The 23,802-nt window shown below is 49.2% G+C and overlaps 8 protein-coding genes across 10 annotated transcripts; 4 read left to right on the top strand and 4 right to left on the bottom strand.

The window, feature by feature from the left end:
- Positions 1–2,848: 2,848 nt before the first annotated feature.
- FOIG_05703 (uncharacterized protein) lies at positions 2,849–3,022 on the bottom strand (the record flags this gene model as incomplete). The annotated part of the gene is made up of 1 exon (XM_031204449.1): positions 2,849–3,022. One exon carries the CDS (start codon positions 3,020–3,022, stop codon positions 2,849–2,851), a length of 174 nt encoding a protein of 57 aa, XP_031066278.1.
- A 3,558-nt stretch (positions 3,023–6,580) lies between these two features.
- FOIG_05702 (transcription factor STE12) lies at positions 6,581–10,200 on the top strand. The gene is made up of 5 exons (XM_031204448.1): positions 6,581–7,591; positions 7,643–7,742; positions 7,797–9,302; positions 9,352–9,435; positions 9,489–10,200. The coding sequence occupies exons 1-5, from the start codon at positions 7,474–7,476 to the stop codon at positions 9,769–9,771; spliced, it is 2,091 nt and encodes a 696-aa protein (XP_031066277.1). The 5' UTR covers positions 6,581–7,473; the 3' UTR covers positions 9,772–10,200.
- Positions 10,010–11,352, bottom strand: FOIG_05701 (uncharacterized protein). The gene is made up of 2 exons (XM_031204447.1): positions 10,848–11,352; positions 10,010–10,790 (listed from the first exon to the last, which is right to left on the bottom strand). Exons 1-2 carry the CDS (start codon positions 11,199–11,201, stop codon positions 10,248–10,250), a joined length of 897 nt encoding a protein of 298 aa, XP_031066276.1. The 5' UTR covers positions 11,202–11,352; the 3' UTR covers positions 10,010–10,247.
- A 34-nt stretch (positions 11,353–11,386) lies between these two features.
- Positions 11,387–14,482, bottom strand: FOIG_05700 (SWR1-complex protein 5). 2 transcript variants are annotated; one of them, XM_031204446.1, is made up of 3 exons: positions 14,095–14,482; positions 12,317–14,006; positions 11,387–12,262 (listed from the first exon to the last, which is right to left on the bottom strand). In XM_031204446.1, exons 2-3 carry the CDS (start codon positions 12,619–12,621, stop codon positions 11,605–11,607), a joined length of 963 nt encoding a protein of 320 aa, XP_031066275.1. In that variant the 5' UTR covers positions 12,622–14,006; positions 14,095–14,482; the 3' UTR covers positions 11,387–11,604. The 2 variants fall into 2 exon arrangements, with proteins under 2 accessions (XP_031066275.1, XP_031066274.1); XM_031204445.1 differs by having other exon boundaries at positions 12,317–14,482.
- On the top strand, positions 13,525–15,231 carry FOIG_05699 (uncharacterized protein; the record flags this gene model as incomplete). Its single annotated transcript, XM_031204444.1, has 1 exon — positions 13,525–15,231. One exon carries the CDS (start codon positions 13,525–13,527, stop codon positions 15,229–15,231), a length of 1,707 nt encoding a protein of 568 aa, XP_031066273.1.
- A 1,049-nt stretch (positions 15,232–16,280) lies between these two features.
- FOIG_05698 (uncharacterized protein) lies at positions 16,281–20,683 on the top strand (the record flags this gene model as incomplete). Its single annotated transcript, XM_031204443.1, has 3 exons — positions 16,281–16,373; positions 16,457–20,425; positions 20,480–20,683. The coding sequence occupies 3 exons, from the start codon at positions 16,281–16,283 to the stop codon at positions 20,681–20,683; spliced, it is 4,266 nt and encodes a 1,421-aa protein (XP_031066272.1).
- Positions 20,684–21,175: 492 nt separating this feature from the next.
- On the top strand, positions 21,176–22,998 carry FOIG_05697 (uncharacterized protein; the record flags this gene model as incomplete). 2 transcript variants are annotated; one of them, XM_031204441.1, is made up of 4 exons in its annotated part: positions 21,176–21,319; positions 21,406–21,563; positions 21,626–22,464; positions 22,514–22,998. In XM_031204441.1, the coding sequence occupies exons 1-4, from the start codon at positions 21,275–21,277 to the stop codon at positions 22,699–22,701; spliced, it is 1,230 nt and encodes a 409-aa protein (XP_031066270.1). In that variant the 5' UTR covers positions 21,176–21,274. The 2 variants fall into 2 exon arrangements, with proteins under 2 accessions (XP_031066270.1, XP_031066271.1); XM_031204442.1 differs by having other exon boundaries at positions 21,179–21,319; positions 21,626–22,571.
- Positions 22,667–23,795, bottom strand: FOIG_05696 (3-hydroxy acyl-CoA dehydratase). The gene is made up of 3 exons (XM_031204440.1): positions 23,405–23,795; positions 22,995–23,345; positions 22,667–22,945 (listed from the first exon to the last, which is right to left on the bottom strand). Exons 1-3 carry the CDS (start codon positions 23,634–23,636, stop codon positions 22,860–22,862), a joined length of 669 nt encoding a protein of 222 aa, XP_031066269.1. The 5' UTR covers positions 23,637–23,795; the 3' UTR covers positions 22,667–22,859.
- Between the last annotated feature and the right edge of the window lie 7 nt (positions 23,796–23,802).

Below are 23,802 nucleotides of genomic sequence, written 5' to 3'. Positions count from 1 at the left end.
GCTGACAACAGCATGACAACCGAAGACGGATTGTTTCTAAGTTCAGGATGTAATTGGACTGAGTGCTTGAATCTACCCTACACTATCTCATGTAAATCAACCAACTACCACCAAAAACAATGTCCGTTTTCTCATGGCCCTCAGAGTGAACAGACCGGTGCATATCACCCTTGGGATGTCTCATGGCCGCGTTTCAATATGCGCTTACTCTTTAATACGGCTGCAGGTCGACCATTCGCGAACCGGACCGCTTTCGAGGGACGACAATGGGACGTTTCAAGAACAAAACAATAAATCAAATAAGGGAGACTACTATTTATATCGTGACTGTTTGTTTTACCTACATCTACGCGCCTTAAGCCATATACGTGGTGTTTTGACTGGTCGCTTCGGAAGAAGCCCAAGATAGCTGAGCTTGTTCGAAACAAGCACATCAGCGAGCAAGTCTTCAGCACGCGCACACCGTGGCTGCCAGATCAACCACGAGGGAGGCAGCATATTCAACTGGAGGGGCTGAGGATTCTGCTCAACCAGAGATAGTGGCGATCCTTCGGTCCTGGCAAGCCTGGGCAAGGTCATCAAGTGACAGACCGATTAGTCTGACGACCTTCCATGTATTGACCACCGGAAAGCAACCACTCGGGAGAAAGCAGAGCTGTGGGTTTGTCGTCACATTATGCCACCACAGTTGGGCTTCTCAATGAGGAAAGCTCTGATAGTGGCATTGTTTCACAACAAGGAGCCTTGATGGGGCGCATGGTCCAGACTCGGATCTGTTCTGATCACGAGAAGAGCTTCTTGAGAAACTACTACTGTGTAGGCAGATAGTAACAAGCAATACCTTCTTGGCAGAGTGGCCGGGCCAATGCCATGCTGAACAACGATAGAGTGGCGACACGAAACGCCATAATGGAAAACCCGAACCAAGTGTTCTGCCATAGCATTGACCATTGTCTCCGCCATCGTGAGAACCACCTCGCTTCGAGACCAGCGTTCGGATCTAGATCACGACCGAGAACAGGAACAGAGAAGTTGCCGATCAAACAATCAAGTGGCGTAAATGGGTTTGACATACCCCGTTTGTTTGAATGACGTTGCATTCACAGATACCTAGATACCATATGGGGAAGTCAGTTAAGCCAGGTTCACGAGAATAGCGTGCCAAGTATGGTGAAACTTTGCAGACCTGGCTCGCTTCAGCAAGGGACAGCAGAAGAATGCCCACTCAGCCACTACCTCAATTCATAACCCACGGGTAACATGACTCAAGGGAGGAGGGCATCGCGCCTGGCTGTACAGAGAGGTCGTATGCAGGAACAAGCGGACATGGACCCCTGATGCCCCGGAAACAGGAGTACGAAGTGTGAAGGGACAGGTCTGACGGCCGACAACGCAAAGAGCCTGCTTCAAAATCTTCTGGAAAAGCTGGTGGCTGGACGTTTCGTGTTTCAAGTATTTGAAGCAGAGAGCAGGGTCCGTTTCACGATCTCGGCAATATGATGTGAATGGAGGCCCTGGGCCACAAAAGTACTGTTGTCGATGAATAGAACGATGCCGGACGAGTTCAGTTTGATGAACACACAGATCTCGGTTACAGCGAATAGTTTAACACGGACCAACTGGTAGACTTCCTAACGAAGCTGATATTAGGACAGCATATTGTGAATATGATCGCTGGTTGGGGCTTGGGCTGTTTCAGGTCATTAGTCTGTTCTACGGTTAAGATAATGCAAGCCAGATCCGCCAGTGCTAATACAGAATCTTGTCTTCGAGGTAGCAGGGTAGAAACCTAGTCAACCAAATTTAGTTCTCAGCTGAATAGAACATTCCGTTTGCGGCAGCGATATATCAACTGAAAGGCGGGTCGATTATACCGGTACAAACGGGTGTACTTTGGGACAGTGATCTTGATCAGCCCCAGGCCAATTTCCAAAACGATACACAAGTCCTGTAGATTCGTCTTGGTCTCGAAAAAACATGATCAACACCTTTCTGACCCTTCAGGCTTCGACTGAGAAACTTCAAGTTAGCGCTGAGTTGATGAGGAGGTGACAATTATGGCTGGAAGATAACCATCAGCTTAATCCTTGACATCCCAGTGAGAAAAAAACAAACCCCTAGGAATTGGTCCACCGCCGGGAAACAGCCCGATCGGCGGCCATACCCTGCCAGCTGGTTTGATGAACGTAGTATTGATGCTATTTCTGGCTTGTTACAAAAACACAAGAGGCTGGAACGAAGATGAAGCATAAAGATGATGCTTGGGCGAAGACTTGATACAGCCAATGGGGCAGCCGAGACGCACCTCAAACTGGACCCCTTGCGGGACTTGGCTAGAGAAATCTTGGGTGACGCCGACAGGGAATGTTGATGAATTTGTGATTGGTCGCTGTCAGACGCTCAACTTAAACTTGGGCACACACCAGCTTTTGAAACACCAGCGTTAAAAGATGTGTGGCGGCCCGTTCGGCGAAGTCCTTGGCTATCAAGTGCTAAAGACTGAGCAGCAGGTCAAACGGAATGAGGCCCAGTGAATGCAAGCCGCTGCCATTTCCTTGTGGATTTGATGCAGGATTGGTAGGATAGACGCTCGACCGTTGGCTTGCGGTCAGGAAATGTGAGATTATTTTTAACCTCAAGCTAGGTGAACGTACCGTTTGGTATGTGGACGGACAAGTCGCTGGGCCACCAGTAAGTGACTCGTGTTACTTGGAATAAAGTGACATAACAGGCACAGTTTGCAGTGACAGTTGAGGCCATGACCTCCAAGACTTGTGGTGGCCCGCAATAGCGCGAATCAGAGGTCACAGGCTCACATGTAGTCGCGCATCTGATTGTAATTTTAAAATTACTCAGGGGTAATGTTGACCATAATAGTCAATGCAACCACACTTTCCAGCCACTGGTACTCGATCGTGTTGGCTTCTCGATGGTGATTCCGAGGATTTGATGAAGCGAAGGCCACTGACCGCAAGCCAGACATAGCTGGTTCCTGTTCAGATATCTCATTATGACTTGTCATGATGAGATCCCTTCGAGACACGGCGTTGGGTTCAATGATAAGTCAACCCCGGGCCCAGTAAAAATTCGAGAAAACGAAAGAAAGTCTTACTCGTATCCAGAACGATCTTGATAGTTGCTTGGCTGCGAATGTGAGAGATCATGATGGCGCACATATTGTATTCTCATTAATGACATGGAAGCCACGCAATACCACGCTCACCTGCACAGTGTCACCATGAAGCTGTGATGATCGGAGTTGGTAATAACTCATACTGATTCGAGAAAAAACATGAAGTTCTGGTAGCCAAACAAACCAAACTCTTTTGAGAAGCTCAACAGGCTCCCTGCTACTTCACACTCGAATGTCCGGTGCAGAGTTCTCAACCAGTCAGTCAACCAAACTGTCAATCCACAGAAAATGGGTAATGGGAATGAGTATTGGTCCATAAAACAACACACTCGTATCCAATCAACATAGAAAACAATTGGGTCGAATGTACAAACGGATAGTAGGTGCAAAGCGTGAAGATGATTCGATCATGTTTGATAAAATCGTAAAACGGAGTAACCCAACAACCCAGCTACCCTCTTGGTCACAATCCAGGATACATTGAAGGGGTGTGATGGTTTCAGATGTCCTGCATCACTGGTGCACAAGCACCTAGGCGAGGATGTGGTCTCTGATGCAGTCCTGCGGGTACGTTTCACCTCGATGAAGACGTTGTCTTAACACAGCCCTGACAGGGATGTGTGGACAATTTATCCTGCAAGCCGAAAGGATATCCTTGTCTTGCATTAGGACTCACAACTGACCAGCGGAACACACCGGCATATCTGATCAAAAGAGGAGAATGGAATCAAAAGAAGATGGCGCAGACGGTGCTGAGTGGAATTCAGCTCAAGGGATCGTCAATAGCCGGGGATTGTTTATCAAACGATCTTCCTGGGCCTTGCCCTTGGGCACATCTCCCCGCTATGATGCTTTCTCTACGAAGTGATGCTAGCACTAGTCCAGCTATGTAGCCTTGTAAACTACATTGTGGCCTGGGGGTTGATCTCTGTAATGAAGCTCTGTCAATATCGATGTTTGCGATATACAATATCCTTACTAACGATTGGAATTCATCATGTCCAGTTTTCGAACTACAGTTGATATTTTTGTGTGATGCAGTTATTGACTGTACGGAGTATTGGCTAGGAAACACATGGCAAATAATACTATGCATTCGATGAACATTTAAGACATTATTAATTATGACCACTGCCTCTGTAGTCAATACAGCACAGTTTTTTCACATAAATGAATAAAGTTTGGTTGCTCAACAAGCATGGATAATGAATGCTATGTCGTGCATATGCAACGAGCGATCTACTTACTGTACGAACCTGAGAGTATATGTAGTCCCTCGAAGGCTCGAAAGTGACAAGATGGGCAATCTGCGACTGTGTTCGGTTGGGGGCATCTCAAGGGAGAATGGACCCATCTCGCTTCAATCAGCTGATAGATTACTCGTGTTGTGTGCTCGGTTGTAATCAAACATATAGATGGCTTCCAACCTTCGAAGACATCATCAACCCCTTTCTTGACATCCAAGGGATGGCCTTAGGCCATCAATTATTGCTTTCATTATGATCGTAGCTTAGACCGGCCACCCACGTTGTAACCGGACTGTTCCTGCATATTAATAATGTGGTGCCTGGTAATATCAGGAATTGCTGTTTGCGAGGAGAGCGTCGGCCGAGGCATTGAACATGAATTGACCCCATTTGTTTTAGCAGGAACACTATAATGCATGGTATGATAGTGATCTCCGAGATTGACTCTGGAAAATACGATGAGATTGCGACACTCGCTTGGACAAAAGCCACATTCTGTCGCTGGCATCTGTGGGAAACTTTGGCTTCAAAGCTGATGGCCGACAGCGCTAAAGCATCCGATGGCTCAGGCTTTCTGACTAGCAATAATAGTAATTATGCCAATCTCTGAAAACCCCGCTCCCCATTCTTCCTCCAAGTCGTCGAATCCACTGAAAATTCGACATAATAACTACTATCCGACCATCGAAGGGAATCTGAAGTAGAAGCACACCTTGCCTACTCGTCACTGAAGTTGAGATGTTACTGATTGAATCCCACTAGCATCCATGGCCGGGTGATGTGTGTGTCGCAATTTTGAGATTAGCTCACAAACCTTTAAGCTAGGCTTCAGAGAGGCCTTTAAGATCCAATTATTAGGCTGAGACAAGCGGCACGACGCGGCCAGGGCATGAACCGACTGTGTTTTACGTTTCAGTCTTTGGGCTTTGTTGTGTCCATGTCCCCAGTCATTGTCTCTGTGAATTATAATGGTTGCGAGACAGCAATCAAAGACAAGAATGAGGGCCGTTACCCACGTTGCTTAGCTGCAAATGCAACTCTGGATTTGTTTCCGCGACCCTTGTCGATCTTTTCGGCCTCAACCCTATTCTGTCAGTCTCGTCCGACGCGGAAGGGAGCGTGGGTTTGTTTTGAAGCAGGGGCGTGGAATCAACCTGTCGATACTATACCTGGTAGTCAAGGGAGCCAATAGTGAAAGACTTTGTTGGCGTTGTTGACGTCCCCATCTCTTCTTTGCAAGCTGCCCGGGAAGCTTCCCATTTTATTGTTTCTTCACCTACATTATACGTAGTAATATCGCCGTTGGTGCTGGTCGTAAGTTGGAGCCCTCCAAAAGCCACTTGGAACCAGCTCCACGGCGCCTTCCAGCCAGCTCCATACCGGTTATATTAAAGAATGAGGGCGTGCACAAACTAGTACCAAGGCTCCAAGCCTGCTTCTGATATGGAAACTGTCTGGAGTACTCTGTGCGGAGGCACCGTGTTGAACGTAATAGTATAGACTTCATCAGACTTCCGTTCTGATACTATAGGGCATGACACTGTACAGTACAGTACAGTACAGTAGAATGGCTCATGTCTCCCTGCGAGTCTGTTAACCTGGGTTCCTAGACAGACTGCCAGAATAGAGTGGTCCAGTTTTTGGTCTTCCAGGGGGGTTCTAATCTAGAATAAACTAAAGACCAAAAAGTGTTTGGGTAATTGCTAAAGTGACAGGGTAGAGGCGTATGTCTAAGTGGAAGACAAGAAGCAGTAGAGGATTAATGACATGGAATAGAGAGCTATTGCAGGTTCCATCAAAGCTGACCTGAATCCATCCATTGTCCGTTATCGTTCCCATCTATAGGTAGGTTTATTTGTTGCAGTGCATAGGAATGGAAGCAAAGAGGAAGCCACACTGTGCCTGCTCCAGCACAAACAGAACGATGAGCCTCCACTTGTTGTCTCTGATTGGCACGCTGAATCATGCTCTGACATTGACTCCGCTACTCCCGTTGCTGACGAGCAAGCCCTCCACCCTCCATCCCACCTGGCTCCTCCCCAAAAGCACCGTGCGTGGTATGTGGCTGCTCTCCCGCCCTCGCGACGCCGTCGTTCGCTTTTTCAGGTTGGCGCGTGCTCTAGAAGTCCAATCCCAGCCTAATTGGAACCCACCCCATCTGTCCGCGCGCACTTGCCATGCCAGGCCCAGGTACTTGCCCTTGGGTTACTCTGTCCTCCTTTCCATGGGTCTCCATCTCTTAATTCACTTACTTGCCTTGTTCTTCCTTTGCCTTACTTGCTACCCAGACCCATCGGCGCGACACTCTCCCACACAACATCTCATTAAACCCCCGTATATCCTCGCTCGCCCGCTCAGATTTTCCCTCCGAAATCTTTTCCTCTTGTCGTTTTGTTTTCCCTTCATTTTGCACTCCTCCCTCCTCCCCTCTCCCCTCGCTCCACACTCCGCGGACCCATTCGGAGTTGCCCTCAAACTCGTTTCTCTTCCCAACTCAATAGAAGCCGCCTTCTCCCCCGACGTCTCAAGTTCATCTTCAACGCGCCGCTTCGCTTTCAGCTGTCCTTCGTTTTTCTTCACGAAGCCACTGCTCGCTTTTGATGAACATTGCTCTACGGCTCTGTTGATATCTTTTCGCTTCTTGCTTCCCCGTTGTTGCTTGCTTATAGCTTTAATCTGGTTCGATTTCTTGTTTCGCGCGAAACTTCGACTTCGATCCCCCACCATCGCCTACGCCTTGACGGTTGCACTCCAGACGCCTCTCAGTCACATTCGCTTGACGCGGTTGCTGAGTCTTGAATCGCATTGCGCAGCGATTCCATTATTCCGGGCTGGTCTCGAATTTTGGTCAACAAGCATCATTCCCATCATTATTTATACTCGGATCCAGGCTGCGCCTCGACCATTTCATTCTCATTGAACCTGGCTAAAACTGTTGATTGCACCGTCATCCCTTGCTCGCCACAAGTTTCGATTGCCATCTGCCAGACTTTTCGGTTCGCTTCGCAACGACTCCCGGCCGTTGAGCGCCATCGACTCGACTGACCAACCACGGTCACGTCACTATAGACAACACTCACAGAGCCCAGCAAAATGTATCCGCAACACTCCACAATGGCGCCTCAGAAGCCCGAAACCTTCATGTTGAGTACTGAGGCTCAGCAAGCTCTGCCTCATGATGCCCAAGTTGCCCTGCAGCAAGTTGACAACTGTAAGTCTTGGATGTGAGAAAATTGCCTCTTGTGTTCTAACACCTTGTTAGTGAAGTACTTCCTCATCTCAGCCCCTGTCGACTGGCAGCCCGATCAGTACATTCGCCGATTCTTGTTGCCAACTGGCGAATATGTCTCTTGCATTCTCTGGTAAGATGAGACTGACGGCGTCAATCACGAGTTTGACCACTAACTTGACCGCAGGAACAATCTTTTTCACATTTCTGGTACAGATATCGTGAGATGCCTGTCGTTCCGATTCCAGGCTTTTGGCCGTCCTGTCAAAAACTCCAAGAAGTTTGAGGAGGGCATCTTCTCCGACTTGCGAAATCTCAAGTCTGGAACCGACGCTTCTCTGGAGGAGCCAAAGAGCGCCTTCCTCGACTTTCTCTACAAGAACAACTGCATCCGAACACAAAAGAAACAAAAGGTCTTTTACTGGTACAGTGTCCCACACGACCGTCTGTTTCTTGACGCGCTGGAACGCGATCTTAAGCGTGAGAAGATGGGCCAGGAAGCCACCACCGTTGCTGTCAGCGAACCGGCTCTGTCTTTTCAATACGACTCGTCTCAGTCGCTCTATGAGCAACTGACTAAGGCGCAGCAAGCCAACTCCTCCTCTTTCAGCGCCCAGCAGTCTGCTTTCTCTCAGAGCCAGTCCACCTCCCCAGTTATGCGTGCGATGGACTCGATGCCTCCTCCCCCGACAATGATGCCACAGTCCATGCCCCCTTTGGCGGAGGGGATGGACGCAATGGTACCTTATGGCACGATGGCGGTGCCTCACCCAATGGCCCAAGCCGTCCCTGTCAAGAGGGAACCTGATTTCACCCGTGTTCAGTACAACCATAATGGTGTCCCAATCACTCAAGGGCACCAACGCCATGCTTCAATGCCTGCTTATGGTCTCGAGTATTCGCCAGCCCCTTCATTCGTCTCCTCTCAGTACGAGGATTACAGCAACCGAGGAATATCCTTTGAACCCATTACGCCCCCTCAACAGGCTTTGGGTATCTCAGCTGAGCCCGCGTATATCGCCAATGAGGAGACAGGCTTGTACTCGGCCATTCCTGACCATATGGCTAGCATGAACGGTCTTAACGGCATGGTTCAACTGCCACCTTCCAACTTGGCGGGCCCTCAGTTCTCTCGTCCCTATGGTACAAACAACGTCTACTCTGTGATCGAAGGTTCACCGACATATAAGCAGAGAAGACGGCGTTCATCCATTCCTCCATCTATGTCGGCAATTACGACCCCAGCTGCTACTGCCCAAGCAGCCTCACACACACACTCTCACCGGCCTTCTGAGCTTCGCCGATCAATTTCTGCCTCAGTTGGCCCCGTAGCTGAAGGTGATGAATCAGCAGACAACTCGCCTCCCGGTCTCTCCTACAGCACCTCCACGGTTTCTGTCAACACCCAACACCACCAGAATATGTCAAGGCATGGAACCCCGCTGTCGACTGTGGAAGGAAGCCCTGCTGCCCACTCAATGGGCATGCACCAGCAAGAGTTTCCTCACCTTGCTAGCGAGGAATTTTCTGGTGATGTCAATGATCAGCGCCGCTCTGTTCCTGCTCCCAACGGCGCTGTCAGACGTGCTCGCTCCGCGACCGTCATGGAAGTTGGTCCATATCCTCAGAAGTCACACTCTTGCCCCATTCCCACCTGTGGCCGTCTTTTCAAGCGTTTGGAACATCTCAAGCGGTAAGTTCGCTGCCTCATAGTAAGGTGCCAAAACTAAACTGAAATATAGACATGTGCGAACACATACACAAGAGAGACCTTACATCTGTCCCCACTGTAGTAAAGCATTCTCAAGATCTGATAACCTGGCGCAGTATGTTGCACATCTGATCATGTAACGGAGTTATCACTAATACCCTATACTAGACACAAGCGTACCCATGGCCGTGAAGATGGCGGAGATGGTTCCTTGAACCTGTCAGGCGAGGAAGATGAGGACTTCTCTGGTGATGACCACCTTGGCTCACTCGAAGAAGCCTCACCACACTCTGATAGCGCCTATGTGACCGGCTCCCTGAACGCTGCTGCCCATGGCTCAACCCCACCCTCAAGTATGGCACCCACACAATCATATAATAGTCTCGAGACTCTCAGCATGCCCATGACAATGAGCCAACCGGCTGCTATCAACGCCAGCGGTATGATGTAACGGCAAACCTGCGTACGAATTTGTCATTTTAGTTGCGCTCAGATCATGACTTTAAGGGATTTATGGCTTCAAATTTGGTGGAAATTTGCAATGGTTACATGCACGCGCTGTCCTTGACCTTTCCTTTGTTTATATTTTAAATTCTCCTTTACTTGGAAGCGCTTACATGTGCTTAAAATATGGCCCCAATAGATTCAAACTCTTGTAACTTCTGGGAAGATTCTCATGCAGCTCAGAGTATCACGAACGTATTAAGTTGAAGTGGACTGAGGAAGCATCTGTATATACATGGTTCCTACTCCTTGAATAAGGCTGTATTTCTAGGCATTATGCCGGGGAGACTACTGACTAGGAATGGTTACATATGGTAGATCAAAAGAAGAAACTGTTGTTTTTTACATGCCATTTCAAAGGCTGCCGCTCGAAGTGACGACGATGTCCTGCTGGGCGCACGAAAGTGGGTTCCAAATACCGTGCTAACGCCGGCTTCTTCTACCAAATGTATCTCTTCCACCCTCTATGCTCTTGATATCCTTGTCGCTCAAGCGTAGTTCTGCCCCCTTGAGTCTACCAACTCCCGGTCGGTCGACAGCAACGTCCCTTCCCCTATCTCTACGGCCCTTCTTCTTACCAGTCTCTCGTTCGAGGATCACTCCATTCTCCTTAGCTTCTCTCCGGCGCTTTGCTTCTCGTGCGTCTGCCGCAGCAACAATACCCTTGCGCATGTTCATGGGCATCTTTTCTTGCTTGTGAATCGACACTTTGGATCCTAGAGCCTGGACGCGCAAGTCCATGGCCTTTTGACGAGTGCGGCCTGTAGCAAAAGCCTTGGGTGCAATGGTGGTACCGGATGCTGAAATGGTCGGCGCGAGAAGATGTGATTCTGCAAGGAGTCGTCGGAGTTCAAGGTCTTGGGCTAGAAGGGAGGGTGCGTCTTCGGGGAGGGTGTTTGAGGAGGATGAAGTCGCTGATAGAGGCTGCTCGGTTTTGGGTGTTGTTTGCTCAGGAGGTCGTGATGACTGGGGATATCCTGTTAGTGCCATGTTGTGGAGTGATCGATACGACGCAATACATACCATGAAAGCTTTGAGCTCTCGTTTTGACATTGCCGCTGGTTTCGGCGGTTGCTTGCTCGAATGGTCTACGACCTGTATTGTTGGATTTTCTTCTTCTTCTGTGACAGAGTCCTCATCGGAGAGGCCACCCCATTCGCCGTCGTCCCCGTTACTGTCGTTGTTCTCCTCCTCTTCCTCGCTCTCGATGTCGTTGCTGTTTCCCTCATGTTTCGTCTTCTTGAATTTCGATTTAGCGGCTTCTGCCTCTGGCAGGGGTGCAAATTCCGCCTCGAAATGTCGTCTGAAAATGGCTGCAGCATCTTCTTCGGATATTAAAGGCTCAGGCTCAGCCTTGCGCTTGCCTAAGATAGCCATTGCGGGCGGATTTGATTCAAGGTCTGCAATGGTAAGCGCCGGGCTCGGATTATGATGCAAGGAAATTTTGGCTGCTGGTACCTAGTAGTTTTCAGCCTCGCATCCCACTACAACAAGGCTGCCCCACTATGTGAGCGAGTGGTAAGGTACTATACCTACCTACCTAAGTAGTAATTTATGATCATGGCAAATATTACGAACAAAACAAACGCTTGGTTTGTGATATGTAAGAATCAGAAAGATAGTAGGATTTGGGAGACCTTTTGATGTACCCAATATTGATTACGCATGCCTGGTCCAATGGCAGGCCTATATACCTACCTTGTAACGCCTGAAATCTATTGAAAGTGATGCTAAGTTCCATGGTATCGTGCCAAAACGCCAAGAATATAGGATAGGTAGATCAAGCTTTTCCAGTGAGCCTTGCCCTTCTCGAGTCCTCTTCTCTTAGCGCCTCGCTCTTTGCTAAGAAGTCTTCTCGGGCCATGTATGAATCCTTGGACTTGCCAGCCAACTCAAGCTCATCCTTGATGCCCTCCTTGTCCACGTAACCAGCCCAGTCCATACGACTCTTCTCGACAACATTGAGTTTCTTGGCTTGTGCTTCTTTGCCAGCCTTGATCCGGGCGGCCATTCCGAGATTCAGATCTGCCCGATGGGGAAGAAGATCTACCTGAGGCTCGAAAGCTGATCGGAACGCCTTTCTGGTAACGCGCTTTTCAGGGCTATCCTTGGGCGCCTCTTGACCTTGTGAGGCAAGATAAAGCTTTGCTTCGGCTGAGTCACGCGGAACCAGCTTTTCCTCTATGTGAATTCGACCAGCAAAGTTATACGTGCGTTTGATGCGAATCATTGTTGATGACTGGTCGGATATGGTTGAATTCGATTTTTTTTTAGCTGAGTCGTTTGGCTTGTCAATGAAGTTGGTACTTGTATCCACGTCGTTGGGTCGGTCGTCCTTGCTTTCTGGAGTTGGTGGTTTGGATATCATTTGCGCCCATAGCGCATCAACATCGATAGTGACTGGCTCGTTGTTTGTCGCATATTGACGCTCTTCTTTCCTGATATTCCTTGTCAGTAAAACGCACCGAGGGATCCAGATATCAGAGACATACTCAGCGGCACGCTGTCTACGAGTCTTGATCAGACCGCCCTCACCCTCGTCGTGTTCACGCACGCCTTTTGCTTGCGTTTTCTTACGACGCTTTTCGCCCCTTTTTATGATCGCCTCATCACCTGAGTTGTCATATCCTGCATCGGCTTCATCTTGTGGGCGACTTCGTTTGTTGGCTGTTTTGTCGCTGTGATCTTCTAAGTCAGAGTGATCAGAAGTCTGATCGGGCGAATCATCCAGAGCGAAGTCTGAGTCTTCCGAGGATACGTATGATTCATCTTCGTCCAATAGAGAATCTGGAGGCATTCTGGCAACTGTGATGTTGGAACTTGGCGCCCTGTTATTCTTGTCGCGTAAAGTTGAGACAACTCAGCAAGGTGAGGTGCAGGTCTGCTCTCGGTCAAGAAGTGGGTCGTGGTAAGCAACCAATCAATAAATATGTATTGCTTTCATCACCAAAGTTTGAGATGATGGGAGACACGAAATATACTCCTTGTTGGATGTTTGCTCTAATCCGTACCTATTCAGCGATTTCATTTAAAGAGCGATATCGTGAATTAACTCTAGTGTTTAGGTAAAACAAAAATGCACCATTTGGCGATTGAAACTCCAAGATCCTTTCATTAAAAGTGCATGCAAATCAATAAGGGAGCAGAAGTGCTTCCGGGTGGAAAAAGCTACCGCAAACCGAGTATTTCTGGCCAATTCTACTCCGTAGCAAGAATAGACAACTGATGTCTGTCTTTCGTAGGGATGCGTATGGAGTACCTGACACTCCATCTGGCGGTGAAATGAAAACCGATATGATACCAAACTTCACAATAGTGACATGCCTACCGAGTAGCAATGACAGTTCAGTCACAACTGGTAACTTGTCTTGAATAGAATCAGAACTATGCATCGACGATAAACATGAAAGAGACTGCGCAAATAAACTGGCCAGGACCAACGAGCACGGTGGCTTTCGTAATAGCAGTGGGTGAGACGATGTCTCAATTCATTTAGATATTCTTCATCCTGAACTAAAGTAAAAGAACCGGGGCGGTGGACAACCCCAACCAGCGCCGCCCAGGCAAGGTTCAACCAGACCAGACCGCCCGACTGCCTGACTACTTCATTCGTAAATGACTCCCACCTCCTCACCCCCACGTAACCTCGTTCTTTCTTCCTCTTCCTCCTATTTGGCGACCGATAACCAAGCTGTTTGCTATGAGTTCCGACGATGATTTCGAGATCGAAGTTTCCGAACTGGCAGCAGACGATCCTATGAGAGCTTTCTTGCCCACATCGTTTGGGAAGAAATCGAAAGAAGCCGATGTCGCAGCCCAAATCGAAAGAAGTCGCAGAAAAGTCGTAGAAGTCAGTGGTGGAAAGAAGAAGCAAGATTCTAGTGATGACTCCGACAGCGACAACAGCGACGATTCCGACCAGGATGAATTCCCTGTATCACACGAGCTTGTTCTTAAAACTCACGATCGCGCTGTCACCACAGTCTCGCTAGATCCAGCAGGAGGACGCTTAGCAACTGCTTCCACAGACTGTACTGTCAAGTTGCATGATTTTGCTTCCATGACTCCCAGCACGCTGAGATCTTTCCGCACCGTCGACCCCTACGAAACGAAGGCATCCGACGTTAACTCTCAATCGCACCCTATCCACCGTATAGAATTCAACCCTCTCGCAGGAGGTGTCTTTCTTTGTGTGTCAGCGCATCCCCAAGCGAAGATACTGTCCCGGGACGGCGATATTATTACAGAATTTGTCAAGGGAGACATGTACCTGCGTGACATGCACAACACCAAGGGTCACATATCCGAAATCACGACTGGAACCTGGCACCCCACTGATAAGAACTTGTGCATAACTGCGGGTACAGATAGCACATTGAGAATTTGGGATATCAACAACAAACGGACGCAGAGAGATGTCGTCGTGTTCAAGTCCAAAGCCGCTGGCTCTGCTGGTCGAACCAAGATGACAGCTGTTGCATGGGGATCTTCACCCCAAGGAAGCAGCAACGTCCTTGTCGCAGCAGCTTTGGATGGCTCGCTGGTCATGTACAGTGGCAATAGTCCTTTCTCACGACCTGCAGGAGAAATACGCGACGCACATAAACCGCAAACGTGGACCAGTGGCATTGATATATCGTCCGACGGTCGCATGGTAGTCACAAGAGGAGGCGATGATCTGATAAAACTCTGGGACACCCGCAAATTCACGAAGCCTCTCGTGACAGCCGCACACACCTCAACCTCAGACCATTTCCCTACGAGCAACATCAAGTATGCACCAAACTCGACAAGCATCATCACGGGCTCCGCGACCGGCCATCTCCACATTCTGAATCCTGGCAATCTGCGCGCAGAACATGTCACTGAAATAACACCTGGGTCACCACTCATCACAGTGGATTGGCATCCGAAGATTAATCAGATCGTTACAGGTTCAGCTAATGCCGAGACTCATGTCTTGTACAACCCGCAGATGTCGAGTAGAGGCGCTGTAGACGTCATGTCACGAGCACCGAAGAAGCGACATATTGACGACAATCCTGAATTAACAATGGACCAGTCTGTGGGCGTATCTGGTGATTCGATTGTAGTGCCAGGTGCGGCAAGAAGCTCAAAGCCATCTGGAGTTACAGTATCAGGCCGCTCTAAAGATCCTCGACGCCCGCACATTCCCCAACAGACACCATTCCAGAAGAACCAGCCGGACGAGAAGCTCATCGCAGAGAATATTCCTCTTGCGCGCATGCTGCACGAAGATCCGCGAGAAGCTCTACTGAAATACGCAGACAAGGCCCAGAGTGACCCTATGTTTACCAAAGCCTGGAGTAAGACGCAACCACAAACCCAATACGCGGAGCTGAGCGACGAGGAAGATGGTCCCGACAAGAAAAGGCTCAAGAGGTGAGACCACTAACACATGCTGGAGGTTGTAGGGGGCTTAGGATTGTGTCTGGAACATGCAAGAGTCCAGTAACAGCCTACGACGTCTTTAGGCCTCCCTAGCTCGTGTTACATTACCGCCTCTATCATTCCGTAACAGCATAACCACTCAGGTAATTGCAACCTTGGAATTTGGCGCTTTTAACGCCTTTTTACTGAGCCGAGAATTACTGTCTAAGGCTCTGCTGGTTATTTCTTTTCACCGAAGATGTGTCTTTCCTTCTCCGGCCTCAGGTTTCGGAAGGACTCGAGCAGCCCAAAGGTATGGTCTCGGGCATCACGTGCATGTAATCTTAAGCCAGCCAATCCAGAATAGATTTTCAATTACCTAATACATTTTCTTGGCTGCCTCAGGCGCATTTGCAAACTGCCTGGTCGCGGTCGCCTCTTACAGGGGGGGCCGTGCTGAAAAATACTCTGGCTGGTCGACTCAAGACCGCACCAACCATCACGCTGCATCTTGTTCAGTTGTGCCTTCACCACTCCCCATCATCAACCGGCGAGCGCGCGCATCCAAAAAATCGCCAGGGCCCTTTCAAACCATCGGCTCTCATCGAGAGAAACCACCGAATCCGTGTTGCACGCGATTTCCACGCCGCCCCGGTCCCCGGTACCGATTCAATACGCGCCTTGTCGCCACATCGCACACTTTCCCTTCAGTATTCGACCTTCTTTGGACCATCGAGTGTCCATTCCCGTGCCTCTAGCAACCTCACTGCAACCGCCGCGTTCCAAACTTGAAGGTTGCTCCACGCCAAGGCTATCCCACGCGCCATCTCCGACGTGTCGCCAATTTCTTGACGACTCCTTCCAACGTTTTCTTGAACATTGTCCTTTTTGCTTCGATTCTGACGCGTTCATTGTCCCTTAATTAATTTCTGCGTCAAGCATTCGTTTTCGCGACGCCGAGGCACGTCCCATCTTGCGCGACATGCCATATAGGTAGCTGCATCTTCACAACTAATTAACCGATTTGACTATCAAGAAGTCAACGCGCCGTAGACTTCATTCATCATGGCGTCGGTGCATGCACCACATGCTGTTCAGCACCCAGGCGCGCCAATGCCTGCTGGCGCGACCAAGCAACAGGCAGAAGAAGTTTTCAGGGTATGCTCTTATCATGGACTTTTTTTTTTTTACTGTCAATACTATTTATTGCTTAGGACTATGAATGCTGATACGTCATATAGAAACTTAAGCAGATGAAGGAACAAGGCGTGCCACCGTCGGACCCTGAATACATCAAGGCTTCACAGTTCTTGATGAGTTTCCAACAGCAACACAACATGCGACGTAACCAGCAGCAATTCCTGCAGCAGCAACAAAAGCAACAGATGCAGAATGCAACAAATGGTACGCCTGCTAACGGTGTTATGTCTGGACGTCCTATGCAGCAAGGCTCGCCCCAATCGACTCAACCCCCTTCTAATCCGCTCGGTGCCTCCGCAATGCCAAACCAAACGACTTCTACTCCTGTATCCACTGGAACGTCTCCATCGACTGCCCCATCTTCAAACCATTTCACGCAGCAACAGCTTGGCCTACTTCGACAGCAGATCCATGCTTTCAAATTGTTGGGGAAAAATGCCGGAGTCTCTCTGCAGCTGCAGCAGGCCATATTCAACCAGCGCCATCGCAGACAGGCCGCCGTCGCCGATGCTGCACAGGTGACCCAAGCGACTAAATCGAACCAGGCAGATTCCGAAGCCAGTAAAGAAGGACAGAACGGACCTGGAGCTGCGACAGAAGATGAGGGCTCAGAGATTCCCAAGGCGCATACATTCAAGACAGTAAAGTCCCCCTATGGCACCAGCATGATTCGCCCCGAAATTAAGTACTTTGATCATTCCCAACGGAAGAATCGCTGGTTCATTCCTGGTGTATTCCCCACTGGTATTGATTTTGATCATTTGCGATACGAGCGAGAAGTTGTTGTCTCGAACAGGATGAGACAGCGATATGCCGAGTTGAAGAACCTGCCTGGTGATTTGGCTCACTGGGACTCTTCCAAGGAGACACTAGAGGCCGACGACTCTCTCAAGCGAAAAGCAATAATTGAGATGAAGAGCATAGCTCTCTATGCCAAGCAACGGGCTCTTCGGGATAAGATCGGCCGTCAAATGATGCATTATGACAACCTCGCCATGACCACAAATCGATCCGGTTTCCGCCGAATGAAGAAGCAGAACGTCCGCGAGGCTCGTATCACCGAAAAACTCGAGAAGCAGCAACGCGATGCCCGCGAAAACCGAGAGAAGAAGAAGCATACCGATTTCCTTCGAGCTATCTACACCCACCGCCAAGAAATTCAAGAGTCTGCTTCTTCACAGCGTACCAAGTCGCACAAGCTCTCTCGTCTCATGTACCAGCAACACTTTAACATCGAAAAGGAGGAGCAGAAGCGTATCGAGAGAACGGCCAAACAGCGTCTCCAGGCTCTGAAGGCCAACGATGAAGAGGCTTACCTTAAGCTTCTTGACCAGGCCAAGGATACCCGTATCACGCACTTGCTCAAGCAAACTGATGGCTTCTTGCATCAACTCGCGTCATCAGTCAAGGCACAACAACGCCAGGCTGCCGAGCGCTATGGTGACGGGGATGATCCGCAGATGGATGATGCCAGTGATTACGATGAGGATGACGAAAGCAGCAAGAAGATCGATTACTATGCTGTGGCACATCGTATTCGTGAGGAGGTTACCGAGCAAGCCAACATGCTTGTGGGCGGTAAGCTCAAGGAGTATCAAGTCAAGGGTCTCCAATGGATGATCTCACTCTACAACAACAATCTGAACGGTATCTTGGCTGATGAAATGGGTCTCGGAAAGACCATTCAAACTATCAGTCTAATCACTTATCTGATTGAGAGGAAACAACAGGCTGGACCGTACCTTGTCATCGTGCCTCTGAGTACACTTACAAACTGGAACTTGGAATTCGAAAGATGGGCACCTTCTGTGAGCCGTATTGTCTACAAGGGACCTCCCAATGCTCGCAAACAGCAGCAAGACAAGATTCGGCAAGGAGGGTTCCAGGTATTACTCACGACATATGAGTACATCATCAAGGATCGCCCTATCCTAAGCAAGATTAAGTGGTTCCACATGATTATTGATGAGGGTCATCGAATGAAGAACTCAAACTCCAAATTGAGCTTTACCATTCAGCAATACTACCACACCCGTTTTCGACTCATTCTCACCGGTACACCTCTACAAAACAATCTCTCTGAACTCTGGGCAATGCTTAATTTTGTTCTGCCGAACATTTTCAAATCTGCAACGACTTTTGATGAGTGGTTCAATACCCCCTTCGCGAACACTGGCGGCCAGGACAAAATGGAACTCACCGAAGAAGAGCAAATTCTTGTTATCAGGCGTCTTCACAAGGTCCTGCGACCCTTCCTTCTCCGTCGTTTGAAAAAGGATGTCGAAAAGGACCTTCCCGACAAGACAGAGAAGGTCATCAAGTGCAAGTTCTCTGCCCTTCAGTCCAAGTTGTACAAGCAGATGGTCACCCACAACAGACTTGTCGTTAGTGATGGCAAGGGCGGAAAGACTGGTGCTCGCGGATTGAGCAATATGATTATGCAGCTCCGGAAGCTATGCAACCACCCGTTCGTGTTCGATGTTGTGGAAAATGTCATGAATCCTCTGAGTATCAGCAATGATCTCTTATGGAGAACAGCAGGAAAGTTTGAATTGCTTGACAGAATTCTGCCTAAGTATCAAGCAACTGGCCATCGAGTCTTGATGTTCTTCCAGATGACTGCGATCATGGATATCATGGAAGATTATTTGCGTTACAAGCGATTTGAGTATCTCCGATTGGATGGTACGACCAAATCCGACGAGCGCTCCGACTTGCTTCGAGAGTTCAATGCCCCTGACTCGAAATACTTCATGTTCTTGCTATCCACCCGTGCAGGTGGTCTTGGTCTCAACTTGCAGACCGCTGATACCGTTATTATCTACGATTCCGATTGGAACCCTCATCAGGATCTGCAGGCCCAGGATCGTGCTCATCGTATCGGCCAGAAGAATGAGGTCCGAATTCTCCGACTTATCAGCTCCAATTCGGTAGAAGAGAAGATTCTCGAGCGAGCAAGATTCAAACTGGATATGGATGGCAAGGTTATTCAGGCCGGTCGTTTCGACAACAAGTCATCTGAGACCGACCGTGACGCTATGCTTCGAACACTATTGGAGACTGCTGATATGGCGGAATCCGGTGAGCAAGATGAGATGGAGGATGAAGAACTTAACATGCTCCTTGCACGCAGTGATGATGAGATAGCGGTGTTCCAGAAGATTGACGAGGAGAGGCAGAGAAATTCGCCCTACGGCAATGGACCAGGCAGCAAACCTCGACTTATGGGTGAGGATGAATTGCCAGATATCTATTTGAATGAGGGCAATCCTATTTCGGATGAAACGGAGGATGTCGTATTGGGTCGTGGCGCGCGTGAACGTACCAAGGTCAAATACGATGATGGTCTCACTGAAGAGCAATGGCTTATGGCTGTGGATGACGATGATGACTCTCCAGAGGCAGCTGCGGCCCGCAAGCAAGCCCGAAAGGACAGGCGGGAGAACAACAGGCTAAAGAAGTCTGGAATCTCCAACTCGGTGGATGAATCGCCATCAGGTAGCAGAGCAAGCACTGAGGAGATTGAAACTCCCAAGAAACGAGGTCGTAAACCGGGCAGCAAGAACGAGAAGCGCAAGGCCGAGGACGGTAATGATGAGCCTCCTCCCAAAAAGCGGCGTGGGCCACAAGGGCGCCCCAGCAAAGTCAGTCTGGAGTCACGGCTTCCGCCACATCAGCGGGAAGTCTTACAAAAGAGTCTCCGTAACTTGTACGATGCTCTGATGACTTTGGAGGTGGACGATATTGAGCCCCCTGAGGATGACGAGTCGGATCCTGGCAAGCGTCTCATCATCGGACCCTTCGTCAAGCTGCCTCCCAAGCGCGACTACGCCGACTACTATCTCATCATTCAGAATCCTATCTGCATGAACCAGATACAGACTCGGATCAAAAAAGAGGAATACACATCATTGAGTGGACTGCGAAAGGATATCGAATTGATGATCCGCAACTGTCAAACTTATAACGAGGATGGAAGCATTCTGTATCAGGATGCTAAGGTCATGAACGTAAGCATACATTGTCCATGGTTGTTTGTCTGATTTGTCGCTAACGTGATATAGGAATTCTTTAACTCCAAGTACCAAGAGGAACTGGCGGCGCATCCTGAACTTCAAGAACTTGAAGAAGGGGGCAAGGACAGTTCAGTGGCGCCCTCTGGAGGTGGCGGCACTCCGCAGCCCAGCGGCACCCGCATCAAATTGATTTCTAGTGGCTCGAAAGAAGCAAACGGCGGTAGCACGGCTGCTCAAAGCGACGAGGAATGAAAAATGCGGCTGCCGAGGGGAGCACTGTTGATCGATGAGATCGGGCCGCAAAATAGCCTGTAAAGTTGTATCGCCCAAAGCGGCGATTGTTTGATGATATATGCAATGGCGTTCGGCAGGACAGGTGTCAATAAACAACATGCGATCAAGGAAAGAGAAAGCGAAGGGAATTGAGGATCAAATACCAATACAACAGACGCATTGACGGAAGTCGTTTCATAGACCTCCCAATGAACGACTCTGGAGTGCGTCAAACCTGCAAGGGGATGGCGAACTTGCACTGCGTGTTTAGATAAATAGTAGGATGTATTTTAATTAGAAGCCTTACATGCAGTAACTTTTATTCATCTATCTGTCTATAACGGTGGGTGACAGTGGTGGTGAATATTTGACGCGATAACATTCTGAGTTTGATAGTACAGTACAGGTCAGGTGTCTTGAATCTGATGCTTCCTCAACCCAGCCAGCTCAGCTCTCTGCAATAAACTTAGACTTGTCCTCATTCGCCACACCTCCGACACGCAGACAGTCTTAGCTGGACCTTCGTCGACGTCTGCTTTCCGTTAGATCGATCTTGATGGACAAAACTTCATGATGAAGAAGACTCTGCTTCTTTGTTTTATTCATGGTTTCAAGGTATATACGCCCATACTGTGCCTCTACCACTCACTGCCTCGTGTGTCGTCATAGTCAGTCTTAGCCATAATACTAATTTTCTTAAGGGCGGCGAGGACACGTTCGGCGTTGATTATCAATTCACCAAGGACCTGCGCGATTTGGTAGGGGAAGCTTTGCCAAAGGTTAATGTTGAAGTGGTTGTTTATCCCAAATATGAGACTCGTGGAGATTTGGGCAGTTGTGTGAGTCGCTTCCGCGACTGGTGAGTATTCCTTGCTGGACTGCTGCTGTTCCAACGGCATTAGCTAAAAGTGATTGCTATAGGCTTCAGGACAAGGTCATCGACATGGAGGTCGCAGCTGGCACACCGTCGCCAACGATAGAACCTTCAGTGCGAACCATCCTCGTCGGCCATTCCATGGGTGGCATCGTGGCGGCCGAGATGCTCATCGGCTTGGCTTCTGAGAAGCCTATCTACACAGAAGACGGCATTCAAAAGTCTGAGAAACCAACTTTCAATTCCCTCATGTTTCCCTACATCCAAGGTGTTCTCGCCTTTGATACTCCTTATCTTGGCATATCTCCTGGCGTGGTAGCTCACGGTGCAGAGGATCAGTACCAAAACGCTGCGCAGGCTGTAGGTGCAATATCGCAGCTGAGCGGCCTCGGAGCATCACTCTGGGGCGCCAAAACAGCAGGCTCCCCTTCAACATCGCCCGCTCCCCCGAAGATAGCCGGAGCGCTGCCAGCTCCCTCCGCATCTGGTGGCAATTCATGGCAAAAATGGGGCAAAATGGCCATGTACGCTGGCGCAGCTGGAGCGGTAGCAGCTGGAGGTGCTGCAGCATGGATGAAACGCGACCAACTGGGTGAAGGTTGGTCTTGGGCGTCGTCGCATCTCGAATTCGTGGGATGCCTTGCTAGAGGAGAAGAACTGCGCAAACGAGTGGCGTGTCTTCTTCAGTTGCGAGAAGAGTTAGACGTGGGTTTCGCCAACTTATACACTCGCCTTGGTAAAGCAGCGCCGTCGAAGCAGATTAACGTCGTTGGTACCGTACTGGGACAGGACAGGACATTCTGCAACCTTCCCAAAAAGCAGCCCGGAGGGGTGTGGATGGAAGCCATCAACAACAAGGCAACGGATGAGGCTGGAGCACATATGAGTAAGTTAAGCCGCTCGAGGGTGAATCGTTATACTGAGACTGTTTCCAGATATGTTTACGCCGAGAGAAAACCCCGGGTACAACAAACTGGCACAGGATGCCACTGAAGTGATTCGTGGGTGGTTACAGAACGGCTGGTATGAGACGAGTGCTGAAGAACCACTCCTGTTGCAAGAAGCACCATTGACTGAGGATGGTCTTTCGCCCGAGACTCCAGACGTCGAAAAGACTGTTTGACCTGCTGGATTTCTGTTTCCCTAATTAGATAGATCTACCCCTATACTATACAAATACATGAATCACATCGAGATAGTTCTTGGTTCCCCAAAGTCTTCCAGCTGTATGCTATTCAGTGACATTCTTCTCTCTTCTTTTCTATACCGTCTAGATTCCTTTTATTGAGCCTTCTGACCCTGAGCTTTCAGATTTCGCATGACCTTGCGCCTCTGGCTCATCATATATGTATACAAGACATAAGATCCTATGCAAAGTTAGGGTTACAGTCACACACTCAGTCTCTTTTAGCTTACCAGGAACATAGATAGCCAAGATGGCGTAAAGTGCCCACTTATAGAGTTCGTTAATGTGGCCCGCAGGCTCAGTAGCGAACCAGATGAGGGTGCACTCGCTGAAGATTCCAATGGGGTAGAGCACAAAGAAAGTGTTGTAACGCAACCAAGTAAGAAACTTGGGCTGGTAGCCGGACAGCGAGAGAGCGAAGAAGGAATAGCGGATGATCTCGGTGACGGACCAAGCGATGAGCATGGACGAATAAAAGGGCGAGAGGGCCAGGAAGGGGAAGACGTCGACGATGGCCCAGACGAGCAGGAAACGTGAGGCGACCTGCATAAGAGTGGTCATAAGGGGAGCGCGAACGACGCCTGCAGGGGGCATTTTATGTTAATATATACCACAATGTCAAGGAGCAGGAGAATCATACCGAGCAGCGAATGCAGCACCTCCAACCCAGCCAAAGTCTGTGTCCATTTTGTATATTGGCCAGTATTGGGATAGACGTACTCAGGTCCATAGGCACTGACAAGCATGGCGGTGCGGCCGAGCACAACGGACCATAGCACAGCTGAGATGAAGTTGTAGAAGATCAGATAGGCCTTGTTTGCTGTTGAAGCCTGTTTCAGGGGTCGCTTTGCGGCCGCAGTATTGGAGGCCATTGCTGCTGAGATATGGGAGTCGGGAACTTCAAAGTCGAGCAGTAGACTACAGCTGGATCGAATGAGTGACTGCGAGTTAAAGGCAAAGTTGGAGCCTTGTGTTAGTGTGAGTGTTCACGATGGAAAACGGATGTTGAGGATGCCATTTAATAAAGAAACCTCGAAA

This window comes from Fusarium odoratissimum (genome assembly GCF_000260195.1).
Source record: "Fusarium odoratissimum NRRL 54006 unplaced genomic scaffold supercont1.7, whole genome shotgun sequence".
Lineage (NCBI taxonomy): Eukaryota > Fungi > Ascomycota > Sordariomycetes > Hypocreales > Nectriaceae > Fusarium > Fusarium odoratissimum.
This window is presented reverse-complemented; position numbering and strand designations above follow the sequence as displayed.